Source organism: Cavia porcellus, unplaced genomic scaffold (assembly GCF_034190915.1).
Source record: "Cavia porcellus strain 051 isolate PalLab524CR breed Dunkin Hartley unplaced genomic scaffold, mCavPor4.1 scaffold_8, whole genome shotgun sequence".
In the NCBI taxonomy this organism is placed as follows: domain Eukaryota; kingdom Metazoa; phylum Chordata; class Mammalia; order Rodentia; family Caviidae; genus Cavia; species Cavia porcellus.
In genome coordinates, this window is record NW_026947491.1 from 20,698,486 (window position 1) to 20,719,104 (window position 20,619).

General features: G+C 41.5%; 1 gene segment (V, D, J or C); it reads left to right on the top strand.

Annotated features, from left to right (window-relative positions):
- The first annotated feature begins 12,937 nt into the window (after window positions 1-12,937).
- LOC101789251 (Ig heavy chain V region 1B43-like) lies at window positions 12,938-13,521 on the top strand. The segment is given in 2 exon segments: window positions 12,938-13,071; window positions 13,154-13,521. Coding segments are annotated over 2 exon segments (414 nt in total).
- The last annotated feature ends 7,098 nt before the right edge of the window (window positions 13,522-20,619 follow it).

Consider the following 20,619-nt stretch of genomic DNA (forward strand, 5'->3'; position numbering starts at 1 on the left):
CTTAAATGCATAAATATATACAGTCATGATGAACATCACCATCAATTCATCTGCTAACCTCTGTGGGGAAATATTGTCTCATGGAGGACTAAACATTTCAGTTTAGAAAAATGTACCATAAAATCATACAAAGGAAAGCCAATGTAGAAAAATATAAGAGAACTTATTGATACCAGTTCATTATATCCTCTGACCATGAAAATGCATAACAATATTAAAAAAATTACATGTGTTAAAATGTATGTCATTAATTCATAATTAAAATTAATATGTGTTGCATAAGTAATTTTTCTGGTATAATAAAGTCAGAGATAGATAATAAGTCACGATATAGCACACTTGGTAACATATGTATGATGCATTCTTGGAAGTGTAGTTATGAGAAGTAGGAGGGCAGAAAAATCTTATTATATTCTCTCATTTGAGGAAGATTTTTGGCAACATCACTGAGCATTGTCTCTCTGTCTTGTAACTTTTCAGGACCAGTTCATCACCATGGGAAGATTTCTAGACCCAAATCCATAAGATGCTCATATCACACTAGAGCTCACATCTCACAGGCCTGTTGTGTTCCTTGTTCTGTATGCACATCTGCAAAACACAGAAAGTGACTAAAACATTTAATTTCATACATATATAATTGTGAGAAAACTAGTAAGTGTTTTTCAGAAAACAAATACATAATGACGAATCATATGCTCATTAGTACCAGGAATACTGCAAAATATCTCCCAGTTCATTCTCATGTGCACTGTACCTTCCATATCTGATGCTTGCATAATACATGAGTCTCTGTAGCAGGGGGCCCAGCCCAACCTGGATCCTGCAGCTCTGCAGAGGAACCCAGCCCTGAATGCCAAGTGTACCTGCTGCAGGAACAGAACTGAACACAGATGGTGCCATGGAGTTTTCAGTGACTTGGGTTTTCGTTCTTGCTATTTTTAAAAGGTAGTTAATGAAAAAAACAAGTGATATTAAGTGTGTGAGTGAACATGAATGGAATAAACTGTGGACCTTTGTGAAAGGTGCCTGAGCAGGATGTCTCTCTGTTTATTGGTGTCCAGTGTGAGGAATTGGGGGGGTAGGGTGAGGCTTGATGGGGGTGGCTTGAGACTCCTATGCAGTCCCTGGATTTAGCTGCATTGATTACTGGATCATCTCCGTCCAGCAGCTCCAGGGAAGGGACTACAGTGTGTGTCAAGTGATGGTAGCACATAGTTCCCCGAATTTGTGAAGAGTTGATTCACCATCTCCAGAGGAAACACAAAGCACACATTGTATGTGCAAATGAGCAGCATGATATCAGCAAACATAGCCATATGTCACCATACAAGAGACAGTGAGGGGACATTAGTGTGATCCCGTGATACCAGACACAAAGCTTCCTGATCAACACTGAGCACAGAGGCCTTACCATGGAGTTTTCAATGAGCTGGTTGTTTCTTCTTGATATTTTAAAAGGAAATTCATGAAAAACAAGAGGTACTAAGTGTGTGAGTGGACATGAATGTGATAAACGTGGACCGCAGTAAGTTTCTATTTCCAGGTATCCAGGCAGAGGTACAGCCGATGGAATCTGGGGTAGGCATGGTGCCGCCTGGGGAGTACACGAGACTCTCCTGTGACCTCAGGATTAACCTTCAGTGACTACTGGATGCACTGGATTCACCAGGCTCCAGGGGAGGGGCTGGAGTGGATCTCACACATCAGTAGCAGTGGTAGCACGTACTATGCAGACTCCATGAAAGACTGATTCACCATTTCCAGGGACAATGGCAAGAACACTCTGTATCTGCAGATGAGCACGCTGATCCCCTAGAACATGGCTGTGTATTACTGTGCAAGAAACACGATGAGAGGATATCAGTGCGAGCCCAGTCAAAAGCCTCCAGGCAGGGGCACATGGGAACAGCACGATATGTGAGAGAATCTACCTCAGAGCACATCTAAAGTACTGTGCAAAGAAATAATATCATAAAGGCTGAATAGAGGAGGACAAGGAGACGGCTACATGCAATAGGGAAGGAGTCCAAAGGAAAAAGGCAAGTAGTTTGGTAAATGGAAATAAGCAAATTTTGTTGTGTAGAGGAACCCAATAACCTCAGTTACTGTAAACATTATATGTCATAACATGAGCAAAATGATATTAATATCTGCAGAACTGAAAAACAAAATGGGGACATTATAGGAAGGAGGTTAGTTGTGAGGAGGCAGAATGGGATTAAAAAGAAGGAGCCAAACTGTAGTGTGTGCACCTAGCCACTCCAGGATGACTGTCCAGTGTGTGATCTGCAAACATAAACCAATAAAAATGGGGCTGGGGATTTAGCTCAGCAGCATAAGCACCTGCCTTGCAAGCAGGTGGTCGTGACTTCGACCCCTGGTACCAATAAAAAACAAAAAAATAAACAAACAAAAATTAAAATATAAATGAAGTGAGATGAAATGTTGACTACTGTCAGGATCCGGGGCCTCTCCATGTAATTTTTATCCCAAATCCTTCAAATTCACATGTCCATCCTAGCCTCAGTCTCAGCCTCGTTGTTGCTGTTTGGATAGAACATATTCCCAATTGTGTAGGACTGACATATAGTGGGTCAAAATGACTCTGCTGTGTTCATCTGGCCCAGATACCCGTGAAGCTCAGGTAACCTGGTAATGGTCTGCCTGGGAACTGCATCAACTGAGGGGCATCAGTGTGAGCCCAATCACAACCCTCAGCTTTGTAAGGATCAGGACCCACAGACCTTGCGCCTCACATCCCAAGGGTGTGCAGTCCATTCAGAGGGAGCCAAGGAGCACTCGCCAGCCCTTCCAGGTCCCAGCACAGGAGCAGATACATCAACCCTGGGGGACTTTACCTGCCTAGACCCCCAATCCTCCTTATCCTTCATTCCCCTGTGACCCACTCCCCTCTATGGAAGTGGTGTAATAACGGGCCCTGTGTGTCTTTCATTACATCGTCTTCATGCATGTTAGGCTAATAATATTTTATATGCATAAATCTGATAATCATTGAAAATTTATTGAAATAATTTGTATATTAAAAATGTCAATAATTAAAGTTGAAAATGTCCTTATTTCTGTATGTATGTTATGAAAACTGCACACATTCAAACAAGTTCCTTTTAAATAATATTTCTAAACTCCAAAAGTACACAACATATTTTTTGCTGTCCATTTCCATCTCCAGTCTACTCCCTCATCCCGTCACATGTGGACAAACCTTTTTCTGTCCTTATGGATTTGCCATTTCTGGTAAATTTTTTAAAGGTTCATAACATAGGGAAGGTTTTACCCAAGTTCAGTGCTTAGCAAAATGATTTCAGTTGTTTGCATTTTATGACACATTCTTTGATTAAATACAAATTATAAGAAATAAATGCACCACTGTGGATGTAGAAATATAGAATCCTTAAAATAGTACTGAAAGTGAGATATTTCCTAGCTTATCTAATCACTTAGTATTTTTCAAAATTAGCACAAGGAAATTCTCATATAACTTCTACAGTTGGGTAATGATCCAAGAGTATTAAAACGTACATGTATACAAAATTTTGCAAGTAAGGTTCCTAATAAAAATTCTTCATGGTAACCAAAAGTTAGAAACTATCCAAAAGTCTAAAATTCAGAGAGGGCAATAAAAAGTTTATGTCCACATATAGGATATTGCTCAACCATAAAAAAAGATCAAATGTATGTCTTTGTGACTGCATGAATGTTCTTTCAAACAGATTCACAGGAGTGCAAAAAATCCCACATATCTGATTATAAAGATGTGCAATATCCACATTATTCATACCATTACATCCAGAAAGTAGAGGGAAAATTTCCAAGGAAGATGAGACTATGAATTACATGAGGAAAAATTGGGAAAAGTCACATTTTTTTAAAAGTGGAGACCATACAGATTAAGTACTCTTAGGACAGAGTTGCAAAAATTTAATACTGAAAATCTCATTCAAAATGTTCTTAAAATTTGATCTTGCTCTTATAGGTAAAATTCCTGCAAAGTGCCATGGAAAAAGATGAAACAAAAGCTCTAAAATTTCTAATGCATTACTAAAGCAAACACTCAGTTGAGAATCCAAATTTAAAGTTCAAACTTACTTCAATGTTTTAGTGATACACCAATGTAGAAACCGTGAGTAGATGGGTAAGAATAATACAACAGGGAAGAAGTTTTCTGCACAAATGGCACAATAAGCTCATCTATAAATGCACAGAGATGGAAACCAGAACAGTATGGGGGAAAATCAACTCCAAGAAAAGGAACCTTAGTAACTTGGTCGTTTTCTACAGTAGCCAAGGTATAAATGACACAAGTTTACTAGAGGGAACACTGAGGTCACATAAAGGGAATCTCTGATACGGAGAGCACAGTAGAGAGAGAGAAACCAGAGGCTGCTCAACAAGAAAGCAGAGAAATTATCCAAAGTGGATTTAGAATCTGCCATTCCCAACACAGGAGAAGAGCAAAGACTTGAAACCTTGACAGTGTTAAACATAGAAGACATGACTTCAAGTCTCATTTCTCGGGGTTTCCTCAAGTGTCAGTCACAGATATTTTGGAGCCACCTACCTCAGTCTCACCCATGAAGCACCTGTGTGATCAGTAACAGTGGGTGCAGAGAGTGCAGACCACTTTAGGCATAATGAGCCCACACAAGCACCTCACTGCAGGCATTCACATGACCAGGAGGGGGAGCTTAGGACACAAGGAGCCCAAGCAGGGACACATGAGAACAGCTGAGAATAACTTAAGGGTTTTCTTTCCACTAGGTGGTCCTGAGCCTAAGGGACACCTAAGCCTAAAGCAGCTCTCACCTATAATCCTACACTGTTGTGTGTTCATGGAGGAAGCCATTTTGGTTTTTAGCATCCAGATCATAACAAGATGCACATCATGTTTTTCAGTAAATTCTTATTTAAACCCAGGTGACTACACAGTGTGCCTCAGTGTTAGGTCTAGAAATATCTGATTATTGCTCACCCCCCTGCTAAGTGCACATCTGCCACCCACTGTTAAGCACATCTCCACAACATCTAGTCCTGGTTCATGTAAAGGTCTTTGATCCTAATGTGTATGAAACATTTTCTATGTGGATGTGTCTGTCCACACCTTGCAGTAGGTCCTTTCCCTTCCCCTGCGAACCTGACAGAGGACACAGAACACCGCTACTGAAGCTATTCACCTGCTGACGCAGGGGCCTCTTCCCTGTCATCCCCAAACTCTCAAATTCCTGCCTTGCTCCCTACTCCTGCTCCTCAGCATGCTGTTCACCAGGGAGACTGTGGGGCCTAGTCCATCTGCTCCTAGCCACACTGCTCTGTGGTCATGATCAATAGGGGATAGAAGCAATGCAGAAATTCCTTCCAACAGCACATGCATGAATAAGGAATTCTGTCTTTTTAAGCTTGTTCAAAGTGTAAGAAGACTTAAATCAGTCATGTATTTTCAAGTAATTTTTTTAAATAATAAGACAAAGTGTTTCAAGACCCATGAAGAAGGCCTGTCTGAATTTGTCCCCTCAGAACCATGTGAATTTGCAGATGCTGTTTTGGCCTGGTATAAGGATCAGCTGCATACATAGAGGGCCTTGGATCCATGGCTGTGGATCAAAGGGGCAGTGGGTGTGCCACTTTGAGGTTCACACTAGCACTCTGATGTCTGGTTATTGTTGTATAACACAGCTACACTTCTGCTGGTGACATACCACTGTATGTAGTGTGAACAGCAGCAGCTGCAACCGCATCTTCTGTCTCATTAGAAAAGCAGACATGGCCACCTGTGTTTCCTGGTGAAAATCCTACCCCGTGCCTGGCTCAGGAGAGCTGCAGGACTCAACCCTGAGCAGAATATGTATGTATTAATAAAGGTTTCTATTTCTCCTAGGATTCATTGTGAAGGTCTTACCTCAGATAACATATTATTACTTGTTAATGTTTGATCTATAATTTCTTAGATTTATTACCAGTAATGAAAGGGCTCAAAAAAACTGAATAAATCAATGTAGTTCACAAATTTCTCTCATGTATACCTGAAGAATGCAGGGTATGTTACTGCATGGATACAGCCCTGCCCAACAGGTCTGGATTAGCCTCCTGTCTATACCTTTTATTCTGCAGGGAGAGGAACCATTAAAATATTTCCTGAGCTCCAGAGAAGAGACTGAGTAACCCATTCCTACAAGAACATTTTCTCTGGCCAAACATCCTCCTCTGTACTACAACAAGCTTTCTATTTTAGATAGACCCTTAAAATGGAGACTTAGGTTAGTGTGGTGTCACAACCTTGTATTTCTCACCCTTCATATGATGAGGCAGGAAGATTACCACCCATTTGAGGCCACCCTTTGCCACCAAGCCAGTTAAAGATCAACCTCATGTCCTGGATGATAAAGTGACACTGTCTTTCAGAAAATCAACAAAAACAAAAGTGGATACAATATTTTTACTAAGTGCCCAGATTTAATTTTAGAGACATTGTTATTGGGTAAGTTTGGTTTATAGTATATAATTTTCAAAACAGGAAATTTACATGAGTTAAATATTTGTAGTGTAGAAATACAACTGAAAGAACAAGAAGAGAAGCTGAATCCGGACAGACAGTGATCACCTAGTTGTTTCACAAGGTTGTGTGGGGAGAGGAAGCCTAACACAGGTGTCCTCCTTCTATTCACAGAGGTTTTGAAACTTCTCAGTGAGGTAAGCACAGAACTCAGAGCAAGTTCCTGCTTGCTCTTCTCAGGTGGGACTTGGACCACAGGATGTCTTAGATCAGGAGGTTGCTGGGCTTCTCCTGACAACATTAATTACAGTGTAGGAAGCTCTCAGGAAATCTGGAGGAAACATATGAGAGAGACCAGGGAGACACAGAGGAAGATGTGCTCAATTGCGTCCTGAGGATCCGTATCAGAGCCTGGATTGGTATAGAGTCAGATTCGGGTACAGTAGGAATCCATTCCTGGGATCAGGATGATGGGTTCATCATTGTCCTGCTTCCACCACTACTCTAAATTTATCTTCCCACTTATCACAGAGGCAAACCCAGCTGGAACTCAGAATAGGAGGTTCCTCTCAGTGGCACAAAAGGAACAGACATACTCTGGGCTCAATGATCCCTACATATAGAAATTGTGTACCCTATATGCAAATATCTGCTCCAACTTTAGATTCATAATCTTCTCACAGTTTATGAGAACTCACAGCTTCATCCCTAGATAGGGCTGCGGTCTCTCAAGAAGGCAGGAGACTGGTCTACAAATGAGACTGCTGAGTTTTCTCCTGTGTCTGGTGACAGCTCTCCATGGTTAGTGTCCTTAACATCAGACATGGGTCCATGGAAACTTTACCAAAGCATGTGACTGACTGGATGGTTTTTATTTTTTCCAGGTGTCCTGTCTCAGGTGAAGCTGCAGGAGTCGGGGCCTGGCCTGGTGAGGCCCTCTCAGACCCTGTTCCTCACCTGCTCAGTCTCTGGATTCTCCATGATAACCAGTAGTTATGCTTGGAGCTGGATCCGTCAGACTCCAGGAAAGAGCATGGAGTGGTTGGGGCACATATGGTACGATGTTGACACTAAGTAGAAACCATCCACTAAGAACCACATCTCTATCTACATAGACACAGGCAAGAACCAGTTCTCCCTGAAGCTGAACTCTGTCACTGCAGAAGATACAGCCACATATTACTGTGCAAGAAACACAGGGCTTTCCTACAATTGTGAGCCGACATAAACCTCTCTGCAGGGAAACTCACATCCAGCAGGGGGCGAGCTGCACACACTGCCCTGGGAAACCAACTTCTCAACCCTGTGGTGACAGCCTTGAGGGTATTTTCAGTAGTAAAGGGACAGAGATTCTACAGAACTTCTATTGTCACTGATCAGAGAGTATTATGTTTTCATGAAATCAAGCTTTTTCTTTGTTTCTCTGTCAACTTCATTACTGACTGCGCAATGCAATTTCAATGAATCCTTTATTCACAACTAAAGTGATTATACTGTCTCAATGGTATTTAGTTGTAGAAATATTTAACCTTGAAAATTATTTCTCTGCTGATAACACATCTACCTCCACCTGTAGGGCCTCTCATCCTGTAGGGCACTTTCTTATTCTGTTCACAAAGAGATTTTTATTCTGAATGGCTGAACACCACAGTGTGTGTTGATCTGAGCGTTCACCTGTTATTAGAGCTCTTCATTTCCCCACCCAGGGGATGTAGGGTGATGCCTTGGAGATCTGTGGTAGATTTCTCTGAGGAAGGTCTCTCTAGGCATCTCATTGTTAGATACCATTGTGCTGTCACACATTCTGCAGTCAAATGGGACTGCCTGAATTATATTTATTAGAATACCTAGAGTCAGTAGTAGTGAATCTCAGAAACTCTTATGGAAAGTCTTCAATATCATGTCTATTTGTAATGTTACATGAATTTTCTGTATTTACATTACCCTCAATAAAATTTTAGTGTCTTAGCAAGCTGACATCAGCATATTTGGAAACACTGTTATCCACTTCTTCCTCATCTGCTAGTTGACCTGTGAACCTGACCATGGATCCATCGAAGAACTGGGTGCCCACAGCAGAGTCAAGACCAAGTGAGAAGGCCCTGTGCTGCCCATTAAGGAATCTCAACTCCAGCTTTCTGATCTCCTGAGTCCCTTGGGACAAAACTAGGTCAAGCCTGGACTCTGACTACTTCTCATATAAAATGACTAGGAGAGAGCTTTGGGATCTTTGGGATTTGGGGATATTGGAAAATGCCTTTGAGTGGATTCTCTAAGATGCAAATCACAGTTGCTGTATGTCTAACAGTTCAGGTATATAACAGTCATTTATTCATTGTTCAAAAATTATGAACAAAATTAAGTATCACAGAGGGAATCTGGGCAAGCATTTTGATATAATCATCTATTCATCTTTCTATCATCTGTCTGTTTAATTATTTGTTAATATTTCCATCTATCATCATTGTATCCATTCTATGCTCTGTCATATATCTATTGACCCATAAACTTTATACGCATTCACCTTTCATTTATGTATCTACTGTAAATGTATTGTTTGTTCAATTCCTTGTTACTCATTTTTTAATTTTGTGCTTTGTTATTTTCTATCCTTTGTGTCTGTATTATCCAAAATTTATCCATTTTGTATCACTGTGTTCATCAACATCTTAAATATTTCATCAATTGTCATCTACCTTTCATTGATGGATATATCATCTGTTTATCTTAACTGCTTTATTAACATGTTATACACAAAAATGTTGCTTTATAGTCTGTAAGACTGATATTCTTGAGAAGTTGCCTAACAGGCTGAGAAAATTGTGCAACCCACAAGACCAGTTTCCCATGATTTACATCCTCTTGGCAACATCTTGACAGTACTACGTTGGAGGAGACTACATTTTCTTAAAAACTGTGCTTGCTTTAAATGTAGCAGTTGCTGTCCTGAGTATTAGTTATAATACAATCAAATTTGATGCTTACTCTGCAATCAGCAATCCTGCAACACAGTACAAGGTGTGTATTAAAAAGCAGAAAGAGCAAAAATGTGTTTTAAATTTGGACCATGCCTACAAAGTAGAAAGCCTCCATACACTGAAACGCTCTCTCTGTCTCTCTCTCTCTCTGTCTCTCTCTCTCTCTGTCTCTCTCTCTGTTTCTCTCTCTGTCTCTGTCTCTCTCTCTCTGTTCTGTCTCTCTCTCTCTGTCTCTCTCTCTCGCTCTGTCACACACACAGGTTTCTATATGCATATCAATTTCACTTAAGTAAAGAATATTTAAATTTTGAAATACCATATTTTTCACAAAGTTTATTTATATTTACCACAGCTATCTATTTCTTTACTGTTTTTCATTACTTTGTAATTATCAATCACTCATCTATATATGATGTTGCATGAAAAAGGAAATGACATCAGCAAACTAAATGATACTCCCTTCATGTTATCAGTTTCTTGTTACTCAGAAATACACTGACATGAAGGAAATGACCCCCACTCCTTACCCCTTCACATTCATGGTTCTTGAAGGCAGAGCTGAGGTGATGTCCTCACACCAAAATCCCTGCCTCTCTGAAGTCACCGTGGAACTCACCATCCAGCTCATTATGTGAAGCTAAGCAATCTTCATCCTACATCTTCCTCTGCACCTCACCTGAGACCAGCATAATCACTGAGCTACCCTGTATGAAAAGACTAAGATTTCCTTTACCCAGTGTGAAGACCCAGGCTGTCTTGCATTGTCCAGCCAGGGTGGACCCATTTCCATGAACACACCACCACATAGTATGGAGCTAGATCTTCACTGTGGCTCTTTTAAATTCCTGCTTCCTAGAAGATCCTTCAAAGCTCTGATAATGACTAGTGTGTATCCTGTTTTGTCTTTTTCAGTGTCTTTTCAGCTTTAGAGTTGAGTAATGAGATACATTTTTAACTTTGTTGGATCAGACCATTGATTCTTGCTAGCAACAGATTAAATCTGACCTCTGAAGTCACATAAGTTTGCTTCTCCAAGCTCATAATAGGGCAAATACATATTGTCAGTGTTGAAAAACTAAAAAAAGTCATTAGGCAGACAAGAGTGATAGTGCAGAGCGACCAATTACCTTGAAAAATGGAGGAATGCAAAATGCAGCATCACTGATTACAACTATTCCCTTCCTACAAAAGTCACTGGGGCACACAGTGGAGGAACACTGACATGGTGAGAATGCATGACTGAAGGCCAGCAGAGGACCAGGGTGAATGGAGAACTCCTTGGGTCATTAAACTCACAGATTCCTCCCAGAGCCCTTCAGGATCTCAAGGTAAAGATCATAAAGACCCTCGGGGCTTTGTCAGGGAGAAAGGAAGACAGATCCCTGAGATCATCAACAAGTGCCTTCTACAGACCCTCAGGAAAAGACATTTGGTTACAGCTTGTATCTAGAAGCTCCCCCACAGCCTCATGTTCCCATTCATGGGGAGATGTGAAGATGGTTTGGTATGATACTGATATTAGGGTGTGACATTTGGATTCATTGTGTGGATGAGGGAAGGCAAAACCTGGATGTGTATGGCCGCACCCAAAAGTCTTTTGGCTTGCATGGCATAAAACCGACAGGCAGATTGGCTGCTTCTGCTTCCCCCAGTTGCTGACTTCTGCCAACTGCCATGAAATGGGCTTTTTACCGCCATAGTGCCTCTTAGCCATGCCATTCTGCTTCAGAACCAGTTTACTAATGACTGAATACTTTACAAAGTGTGTGATAAACTATTCTTAATTTAACCTACAAGGCAAGATTTTGTCAGCAACCACAGTGGCAACCAAACTTATCTTTGGTGGATGTCTATAGTGACTTAACACCAGCTCAACTGAATCGGCATGCTGCTGAGTGTGGATGTCCCACCTGAGGACTGTTCTCAACAACTTAAAAAGAATTGGAGAGGAAGAAGTGTTGTATGGCCATGTTGGCCTAGGTGCTGTTGGTTTTCCTATTGCCATAAGTTCACCTAGAGGAGTTTATTGATCTTTCCAGATGTGAACTAGGTTGTTGCAATCATTAGTGGAGCTCAGGACCTTGTTGTCACTAAGAGTGAAAAAGTTCAATTTGGGGAGCTCTGGTCCTTATTTTTCAAATTGCTTTCTGGCTCCAGAGGGAAAGATGTGTGCTGTTTAGTCTCCTAGAGAAATTGTCATGCTGGCTACCTGGTATGAACTGCTATTTTCATCAGAGGAGCAACTTTGAACCTCATAGCTGCTGAGGGTCGCTGTATTACTTTTTGGGTGAGCTCTGGTTCTTAGTTTGAGTGCAGCTTCTTGGCTCCAGTACAGGTCCCACTGCCTGCTGGCACAGATGGTCCCCCCATGGTACACATTTTCTAACTTCCCCTGCTGACCTTCGCAGTGCAGATTTGTGAAACAGACTTGCTTGAGCCATTTTCATGGGCTCTAGGTCTTCAGCTGGGCTCATGCAGGATGTTTCAATGATATCCAGGACCTTAGCTGGATCCTTTGGGTCTTAGTGCATAAGTAGGTTTCTTGCACTTTTTTTTCGATGATTATCAGAATAAAGTACTATAAATTGTGTGTCTTGTACTCTTTTCCTTCCAATTTTGACTACAACAGATTTGAGAATATTGTTCATGGTAGACATTAAAATATTACCAATTTCAAAAATTTTATTCACTAACTTCAAAGATTCATGTCAATATCACCTCTTCCAATACCAGTATATTGCTATGATGTGTATGATGTTGATAATATTTCACTGTTCAAAAGGAGAAAACTCTAATGAGATAAATGTTAAGAATTTACGAATACCTTCCAGAGAACAAGAGGAGAAGATGAATATAGAAAAGGAATGACCATCCCGTGGATACATCCCAAGGTCATGTATGGACTGGAAACTTAACCCAGATGGCCTTGTTTCTTCCTCAGATGATTAGAAAATTCGCTGTGAGGCAGAATCAAAGCATTTAATTCCAATTTATGCTGGCTATGCTCAGGTGGGACTTGGATCACAGGATGTCTTAGAGCAGGAGGCAGGTGGACCTCTCCTGACAACAAAAAAGACAGTGAAGCAAGTTCTCAAAGCAACAAAAATAGAACCAAATCAGAGAGCTAAGGGAGGGCAGTGGGAGTATGCTGAATTTTTAGATGAAGAACAAGCACCAGTGTTAACGAAAAGGAAGTCAGACTGGGGTATGGAAAGGGAGAAGGGCCAGGAGGAATCCTTCCTGCAGTCAGGAAGGTGGGGTGATTATCATTGCCATGATTCCACCACTCCTATGAATTCTACTCCCATTTATCAGACTAACACCAAGCTAGAATTCAGAACAAGAAAATCCTCTCAGTAGCACAAAAAACAGACAAGCCCAGGACTTATGGTCCCCTTTTTATAGGAAGTGTGAACCCTATATGCAAATATATGCTCACACATTAGATTGAAAATCCACTCAGGGGCCTTGGGACCCCAGAGCTCCCTCCCAGACAGGGCTGAGTTCTCTAAGGAAGGCAGTGGTTTGGTTTAACCATGAGACTGCTGGGTCTTCTTTTGTGCCTGGTGACAGCTCTCCATGGTGAGTGTCCTCCATGTGGGATTTGGGTCCATGGAAATGTTACCAAAGCAGGTGACTGACGGGAAGGTTTTTTTGATCCTAGGCATCTTCTGTCAGGTGCAGCTGCAAGAGTCGGGGCCTGGCCTGGTTAAGCCCTCGCAGACCCTGTCCCTCACATGCACAGTCTCTGGCTACTCCATCACCAGTGGTTATGACTGGGCCTGGATCCGTCAGCCCCCAGGAAAGAGCCTGGAGTGGATGGGGTACATAAGTAGCGGTGGTAGCACTAGATACAACCCGTCGCTCCAGAGCCGCATGTCCATCTCCAGAGACACAGGCAAGAACCAGTTCTCCCTGCAGCTAAAATCTGTCACTGCAGAAGACACTGCCACCTATTACTGTGCAAGAGAGTCACAGTGCTTTGATATAAGTGTGAGCCCCAACATAAACCTCCCTGCAGGGAAACTCTAGACCAGCAGGGGGCGCGCTGCTCACACTGCTCTAGGGATAGCTTCACTGCCTTGTGGTGACAGACTGGATGGCTTTTTCAGTGATGAAAATCAAGGATTTTAGGAACATTTTATGTCCTTGAGCGTCGAATGCTATGTTTTCATTGAATCAGGCTTTTATTAATTTCCCTATATATTTCATTATTAATTGGACAGCACATTTTCAAAGAAGCTGTTGTCCATTGTGATTACACTATTTCAATGGTTTCCAGGTAGCAATATTTAAATATGATAATTATTTCTCTATTTATTGTAAGTCTGCACTCCAACCTCAGGTGCATCTGAGTTGCATCTCATCCCGAAGGGCACTTTCCAATTCTATTCTTGCAGAGATTTTTACTCTGAATGACTGGACATCACTGTGTGTTGATCTGAGTGTTCATCTGTTACTGGAGATGTTCATTTCTCCACCCTTGGTCATGTAGGCAGATGCCTTGGAGAGCTGTTCTAGATTCCACTGTTGAGGGGCCTCTCTCGGCATCTCATTGGTAGAGAACATCATGCTGTCACACATCCTGCAGTCATAGGACACTGCCCAAGGACTGTTTATTTGGACCTAGATTCATTAGTAGTGAGTCTCAGAAACTCTTATGGAATGTCTTAAATATAATGTCTGTTTGAAATGCTAATTGAATTTATTATATTCACATTACCCTCAATAAAATTTGGACATCTCTGCAGCTGGCATCAGCACATTTGGAAACACTGTTGTCTACTTGTTCCTCATCTGTCAGTTGACCTGGGAACAGTGAGTGACCTGACCACGGATCCATGAAACAGAAAGGTGTCCATAGAAGTGTCAAGACCACAGAGGAGGCTAGTGCCCACCAAGAAACCTGGACTCCAGCTCTTTTTGTGCTCTCTTGAGTCCCTGATGACAAGACTAGGTCTGGATTCTAACTCATGCCTGGTGTGAATTCTTTGGGAAGGAGTTTTGGGATCACAGGGATTTGGGGACATGGTAAAATGTCATTGGGAAGATTCCCTAAGATACAGATCTTGGTGGCCTTATCTCTACGTATTCAGATGTGTAACCAGTCATTTATTCATTGCTTCAAAATTTTGAACAAAGTTGAAGATTATGGAAGAAATCTGAGAAATAATTTTACATAATTGTTCATCCTTTTTATCATCTGTCATTCAGCTATGTGTGTTTTTAGCCATGATTCAATGGATTTGCTTTTCCGTTATGTATCTATTAAAATTTATTATTTATTCACATCCTGTTATCTACTTTTCATTTTGTTCCTTGTGTTTATCTGTCCATCATGTATGTATCACATACAATTTAACTATTTTGCATCACTCTGTCAATCCCCATCTTAACTATTTCATCATCTTTCATCTACCTATCATTAATGGATGCATCATCTGCTTATATCTATCAATAATGGTGATATAAAAAAACCATTGATGTAACTTGTAAAGACTGATATACTTGAGAAAATTGTCTAAGGAGACTGGGAACACGATATAACCCACAGGACCTCTTGCCTATGATTTACTTCCTCATGTAAATCAACTGACAGCACTGCAGTGGAGGAGACTACATTTTGTTAAAAAAGTGAAGCTTGCACATGACACACAGGCTCGCACTCTCTATCCTGGGTATTTACTAGAGAAGAATAAGTCTTAATGTTCCTTATGCTATCAGAATGCAATGTCTGTATTGAAAATTAGAAACTGTAAAATGAATTTTAAAGTTGGAGCAGGTGTATAAACAAGAAATCATTCATAGATTGACTACTGTTTTCCATAAAAGCACAATATTTACTCCTGCCTATGGGTGACACTGTAGACTTGTGCAAGGTGAGGATGTGGCTTACAGATATCTCATCTCACATTTGGGGACTCTCAGCTTGAGCGGGTGACATTGTCTGACTGCTGTCTTTGCTCTCCCTGGACATGGTCCATGACTAAGAGAATGAATGTCCTGCTATGCCCACTAGTGTCCTGAGTTGGGAGCTGTCCCAGAGCTTGGTCCACATATCTCCTCTCTGCTCTCACCTAAGACACAGCTGTTGCACCTTACTCTTTGGCCCTGTGAGAACCAGCAGCTCCCAGGTCAGCCCATGTCTCCAGAGACTCTCCTCTCTGCTACCACCTGCACGTCAGCATGCACTGGCTGATGCGGAGAGCAGTTTAGGTGCGGATTTTTCAAGCTCTTTTGCTTTTGCATGGAGTTCATTCTCCTAGGCATGGACTCCAGATGCTGCCTCAGTGCATTCTTCCATCTCCTCCTCATTCCCAGGAACCACTCTGACTTGAGGTTCTGCAGCTTCAGGTGCAGACACAGGTGTTCTTGCTGACCTCTCTGACTGGTTTCCTATGCTCAGGAGAGGGATGGGAATCAGCCTCCGCTTCTCAGCTTGTCTTTCACTGCTGCCTCTGTCCGTTGCTCTGTGAGAAAGAGGTGGGAATCAGGGGTCTCCCAACCACTGGTGCTACTCCAGGGCACATTGTTAAATGGAGATGAATAGAAGCCTCTGCCTTTATGAATCAAGTGCTCAGGATTTGGCTCAGCACCTAGGAGCAGGGCCACAGGGCTAATATCTTGATTCTTGAGTTTCAAGTCACTTCAAGAAACCTCATTAGAAGCAGATTGGTGCTTGCCTGCTTCATCTGAACATATTAACATTGATTTTCTTGAAGGAGATTAACTAAATTTGGGTTTTCATTCAAAGTAAGTTTACTTTCTTGTACTGCGCCCCTTTGAGTTTTTGCAGACATAATTAAAAGTACTGCTCAGCAGTATGTTGCAGAGTGGGTTCTCAGAGCTTCACCTTCTGTCACAGGAGAGGGAGATATGTGTCTTCCCTAGTGTAGGGAAACATGCACTGCATAGAGCATTAGGGATCAGCTCCCCACTTCAGTCCCTTCTTGTGTCAGTCAGCCATTATTTCTCTATGAGGCCAGCTGTTCAGTATACCCCAAAAGCAGTGGCTTCCGGAATTTTCTGACATGTGCCCTTGTTTTTTTTTTTTTTTTTTTCTCTGAAGTTTAGTATTCTCTAGTGAGTGGCTCTGCCTTCTTTCACTACAGCAAATTCCTGCCATAATAAATTTCAAAGGGAAACGTGTTGTTTTGTCTCACAGTTTTACAGCTTCAAAGCTGTATTGAGAAGTTCTCATGGTTTCTAGGATTCTCTAAGTGCAATGGATGATAATGCAGTACACATTCAGCGCAGAGAAACTGCACAAACTCCCAGAAATCAGAAAAGTGAGAAGATCCTGGGTCTGGAAACACCCTACAGAGGTGTGGTCCAGGGATCTACACATATCCCTCCAGCCCCATCTCCCAAAGTTATGCCATTGCCTAATGCTCCATGGGCTGGGTGCCACGGCCTGAAAACACTGCTTTCAGTGGATATTTATTCATAAAATAGCATGAATTCTGGCATTACTGCCTCAGCTCACAGGATTTTACACATTTCTTTGCTTGGAAACTCCATGAAATTTATTATTATCCATTCATTTCTTGAAGGACACTTTGCCTGAATCAGTAACTTAGTTAATGAAAATAATGCTACAACAAGCATGGTAGTAGATAACTTCCCGTGATATACCAATTTTAAAATTTCGGAATATATCCTAGCAAGAGGATTTATGAACTATACAGATTTTTTGTGCTTTAATATTTATAGAATATTCTTGACACCTTCTACTGAAGCTGAACCAATTCTTATATCCTGCAGAATTGTAATGACTTCTTTCTACACAGCCTCACCAGGAATCATCATTATTTTATCCTTCATCTTGTACACATTTAAAAGGAGGTAGCAGTTAAAGGTACTGTATTTTCCATTTTCAGTTACATTTCTAGAATTGTTATGTTGAGAATATTTCCTGTGCCATTTGGTCCATTTTTACTTCCTTTACACAGACGTCTATTAACATCATTTTTCAATTTTAAATATTTATTATCATTATAGTTGCTATTATTGTTTTCATTATGATCGCTATTGTTGTTACCATTATGATTTATAGTTTTTCTCTTCAGCATGCATTGTTAATATAACCATGTTGTCACCTAATATTATGCCAGAAAGTTTAGATGATGTCTTTGCTTTCTGTCAGTTAGTTCCTTTATGCAGAACATTTCTTTCTAGTTGGATGTCCTTCCATTTTAAACGTTGTGTCAGTTTACATATGGGGAGAGACAGGTTTCTGATCTCATGGTTCACCACAAGGACACACATTTCCCTGAGCACCATTTTCTGAAGTGAACACCAACGTCCAAATCTGTGCTCCCAATGCTTTTGTTGAAAATCTTTCAGCTGCACAAGTGAAGATTTGCTCTCAGAACTTATTCTTTGCATTGCTGTACCTGTTCATTTTTGCAAGTGATATGCTTTTGTGGATACTCTATCTAATCTATATGCATTTATATAATCTATTAGAGTGGTGCCAAATGATGGCATCAGCACTGTTCTTTTCATCCAAGATTTTTGTGTGTCCTAGATTATTTTTGTGAGTAGAGGAATTGTGGTATTTTGTTTCTACTTCAGGGGAAAACACCATTTTTGCTACTAGAGGAACTGGGTTAACTGTGCGTATCTATTTAGGTAATTCTAATTTTGCATGTTGAGTGATCTCCAAATGTAAGTGGGTAAAGTCTCCATTCCCAGTACCATGTTTAGGGGGTGCTATGAACATTTAAATTTTGTCCTTGTGGGAGGTCTCTAGGTACATATATCACCCACTAGAAGGTATATAGAACCTAGCTGCCCACAGTTCTCTGTCTGCTCTGTTGTGGGAGGCGACGTCTTGTTCATGCTCATCTTCCACCATCATGTGCCACCCTTCACTGCTCTCATCAAAGGCCCAACCAACTGTGTGGCAAGGGCTTTGTGAACTGAACCATCACTGTACAGGAAATGGTACTGAGACCCCATCAATGGGATCATAGCAAGTTAAAAGTCAGATGCCCAGCAAACAATATAGCTAGAAACAGTGTGAAGAGGCAAAAATCACAATTCCTTTATTCAGGAAAACTTGCAAGTGTTTCTGCTGTACCAGACCAATGCTGGTGATGAGCCCTGGGAAAGTACTGTGAGACCACTGCTGTGAGCACACTGCTCTGCACAGAAGCAGAAGGTGCAAATGCTGGAGCTCTGTCAACCCCAGAGAAACCTTAGGGCAGTCACAGCCTCACACTCCTTTACCATCATCACTGACAGTGCGGGGAAAGAGCAGGGGAGAGAGCACCAGCTTGTCTTGGGGAGGTTTATCCGTGGATCCCATGACCTGGGAGAGGATTGTGTGGGCCTCCTGCCTTCTGAAGCTGATGCAAAATTCTGGATATGAAATTTCACCTTACAGTGAAATGGGGCCTAGGAACACAGTATTTTGCTGTCCAGGCTTTAATTATGTCCAGTGGAATTTCCTGTGAAATGAAAGTTGTTGCTTCCAGACTTTGAGAGAAATGTCCCTAAGCTGTCTACACATTCTGCTCTTCCTGTGCCTCAAACACGCAGTTGCAAAAATCAGTTCTTTCACTGGGATGGTCAGGTGCATGAATAACAATCGAGAAACTTTGATCTTTACTCCATTTATCACGAAAGCTGCTTTTAGAAGTTGGCTGTGTAGTTTCTGTTCTTTTTCAATATAGTGATGAGAAACTTAAAGGGCAGAAGGATATACTTCATTCTCAGTGGACAGGAACGAATGATGTATTTGAAATTTTACTGTATCTCCTGCAAGCAATTTATTGATCTTTAGATGGCATACATAGTGACACAATAATATATTTTTCATTAGTATTAAATAGTGCAATTCTCCAAGCATCTTTAATGATATAACAGATTATGAGTTTTTTTTATTACTGTTGACATTGTTTAAAGGTTCTTTGGAAAAAATACCCAGGGACAAACATCTGATGTCTTTTTTGCAGCCAGTAGGTTGAGGGTGGGCCTTATAAGTGATTCTGCAAAAGTGAAACCAATCTGCAAATTTGAAAATTTGACATAACATGATAACATGAGTCTTCATGGTCCATAGAAAATATGCAAATTGACTTTGCCTTGAGGATTCCCAGAGTTCCTAGCAGCAAGACTGAGCTCCAATTTTGATAGTGCCACGACTGAGAATCAATAGGGATGCAAGGTTATAAATTTTCAGTATGAGTCAATGGAGAATGGAAGTGGATTTGAGTAAGGACCCTGATGTGGAACTTGACAATGATGCTTCCCAATACTGTAATTTTTGGTTGTGTGTTGAGCAGGTGTACACACACACCTGTGATGCAGTTAACTCTCATCCTATTACCCCTCAGAACTGTATACTGGTTTCTATCTCCCCAAAACTGCACTTCATCTGAGAGCACACCCAGCTCCCCAGTCATCTCCTACCACCCCCAATGACCTATAGTGACAGGACCTTGGCCTAGAGCTCTGGACTCCACAAAATGTGCTGGGCTTTCTAAGGGCTCAGTCAACATCTCGCACCCCGGGCAGTTCCCCAACAAGGATCCCTCCTTTCTCCCTCCTGTCTTTCTCTACAGGAGTGCATTCCACAATCACATGCTCCATGGAGAACCCAAATACTGGTTTAAATTTGGGTTCTTTATCAGATTTTAAAATATTTTGAGGGTTTGTGGACCTGTTCTTTAAGATGAATGAGTAGAGTCCATTCCTCCTCTGTGGTGGTGGACCCCACACGTGAACAGCGCAAGAACTCAGCCATGGCAATGTGAGGAAGCTGCACCTGAGCTCTGCACTCCCTGTCCTTCTTTCAGCTGCAGCTTAAGGAGTCTGGACATGGCCTAGTTAAGACATCATAGACCCTGCACTCACTGGACCCTGTCTGTTTATTCCCTCACTGGTGATGTCTCTGGGAGCTGAATCCATCAGCACAGAGAGAAGGAGACTTACAGATGGGGCAGGATGGTAAGAGTGGATATCCAGCTGATAACTCATTGATGATTTGCCAAGTTAACATTACAGTACCACATCTGAGAACCAGTTTTCCCTGCAGCATGACTCAATCATCAAGAGGAGTTTACCGTGCAAGAGACACTGTGAGGAAGGTAAGCATCACCCCAGACACAAAGTTCTCCACAG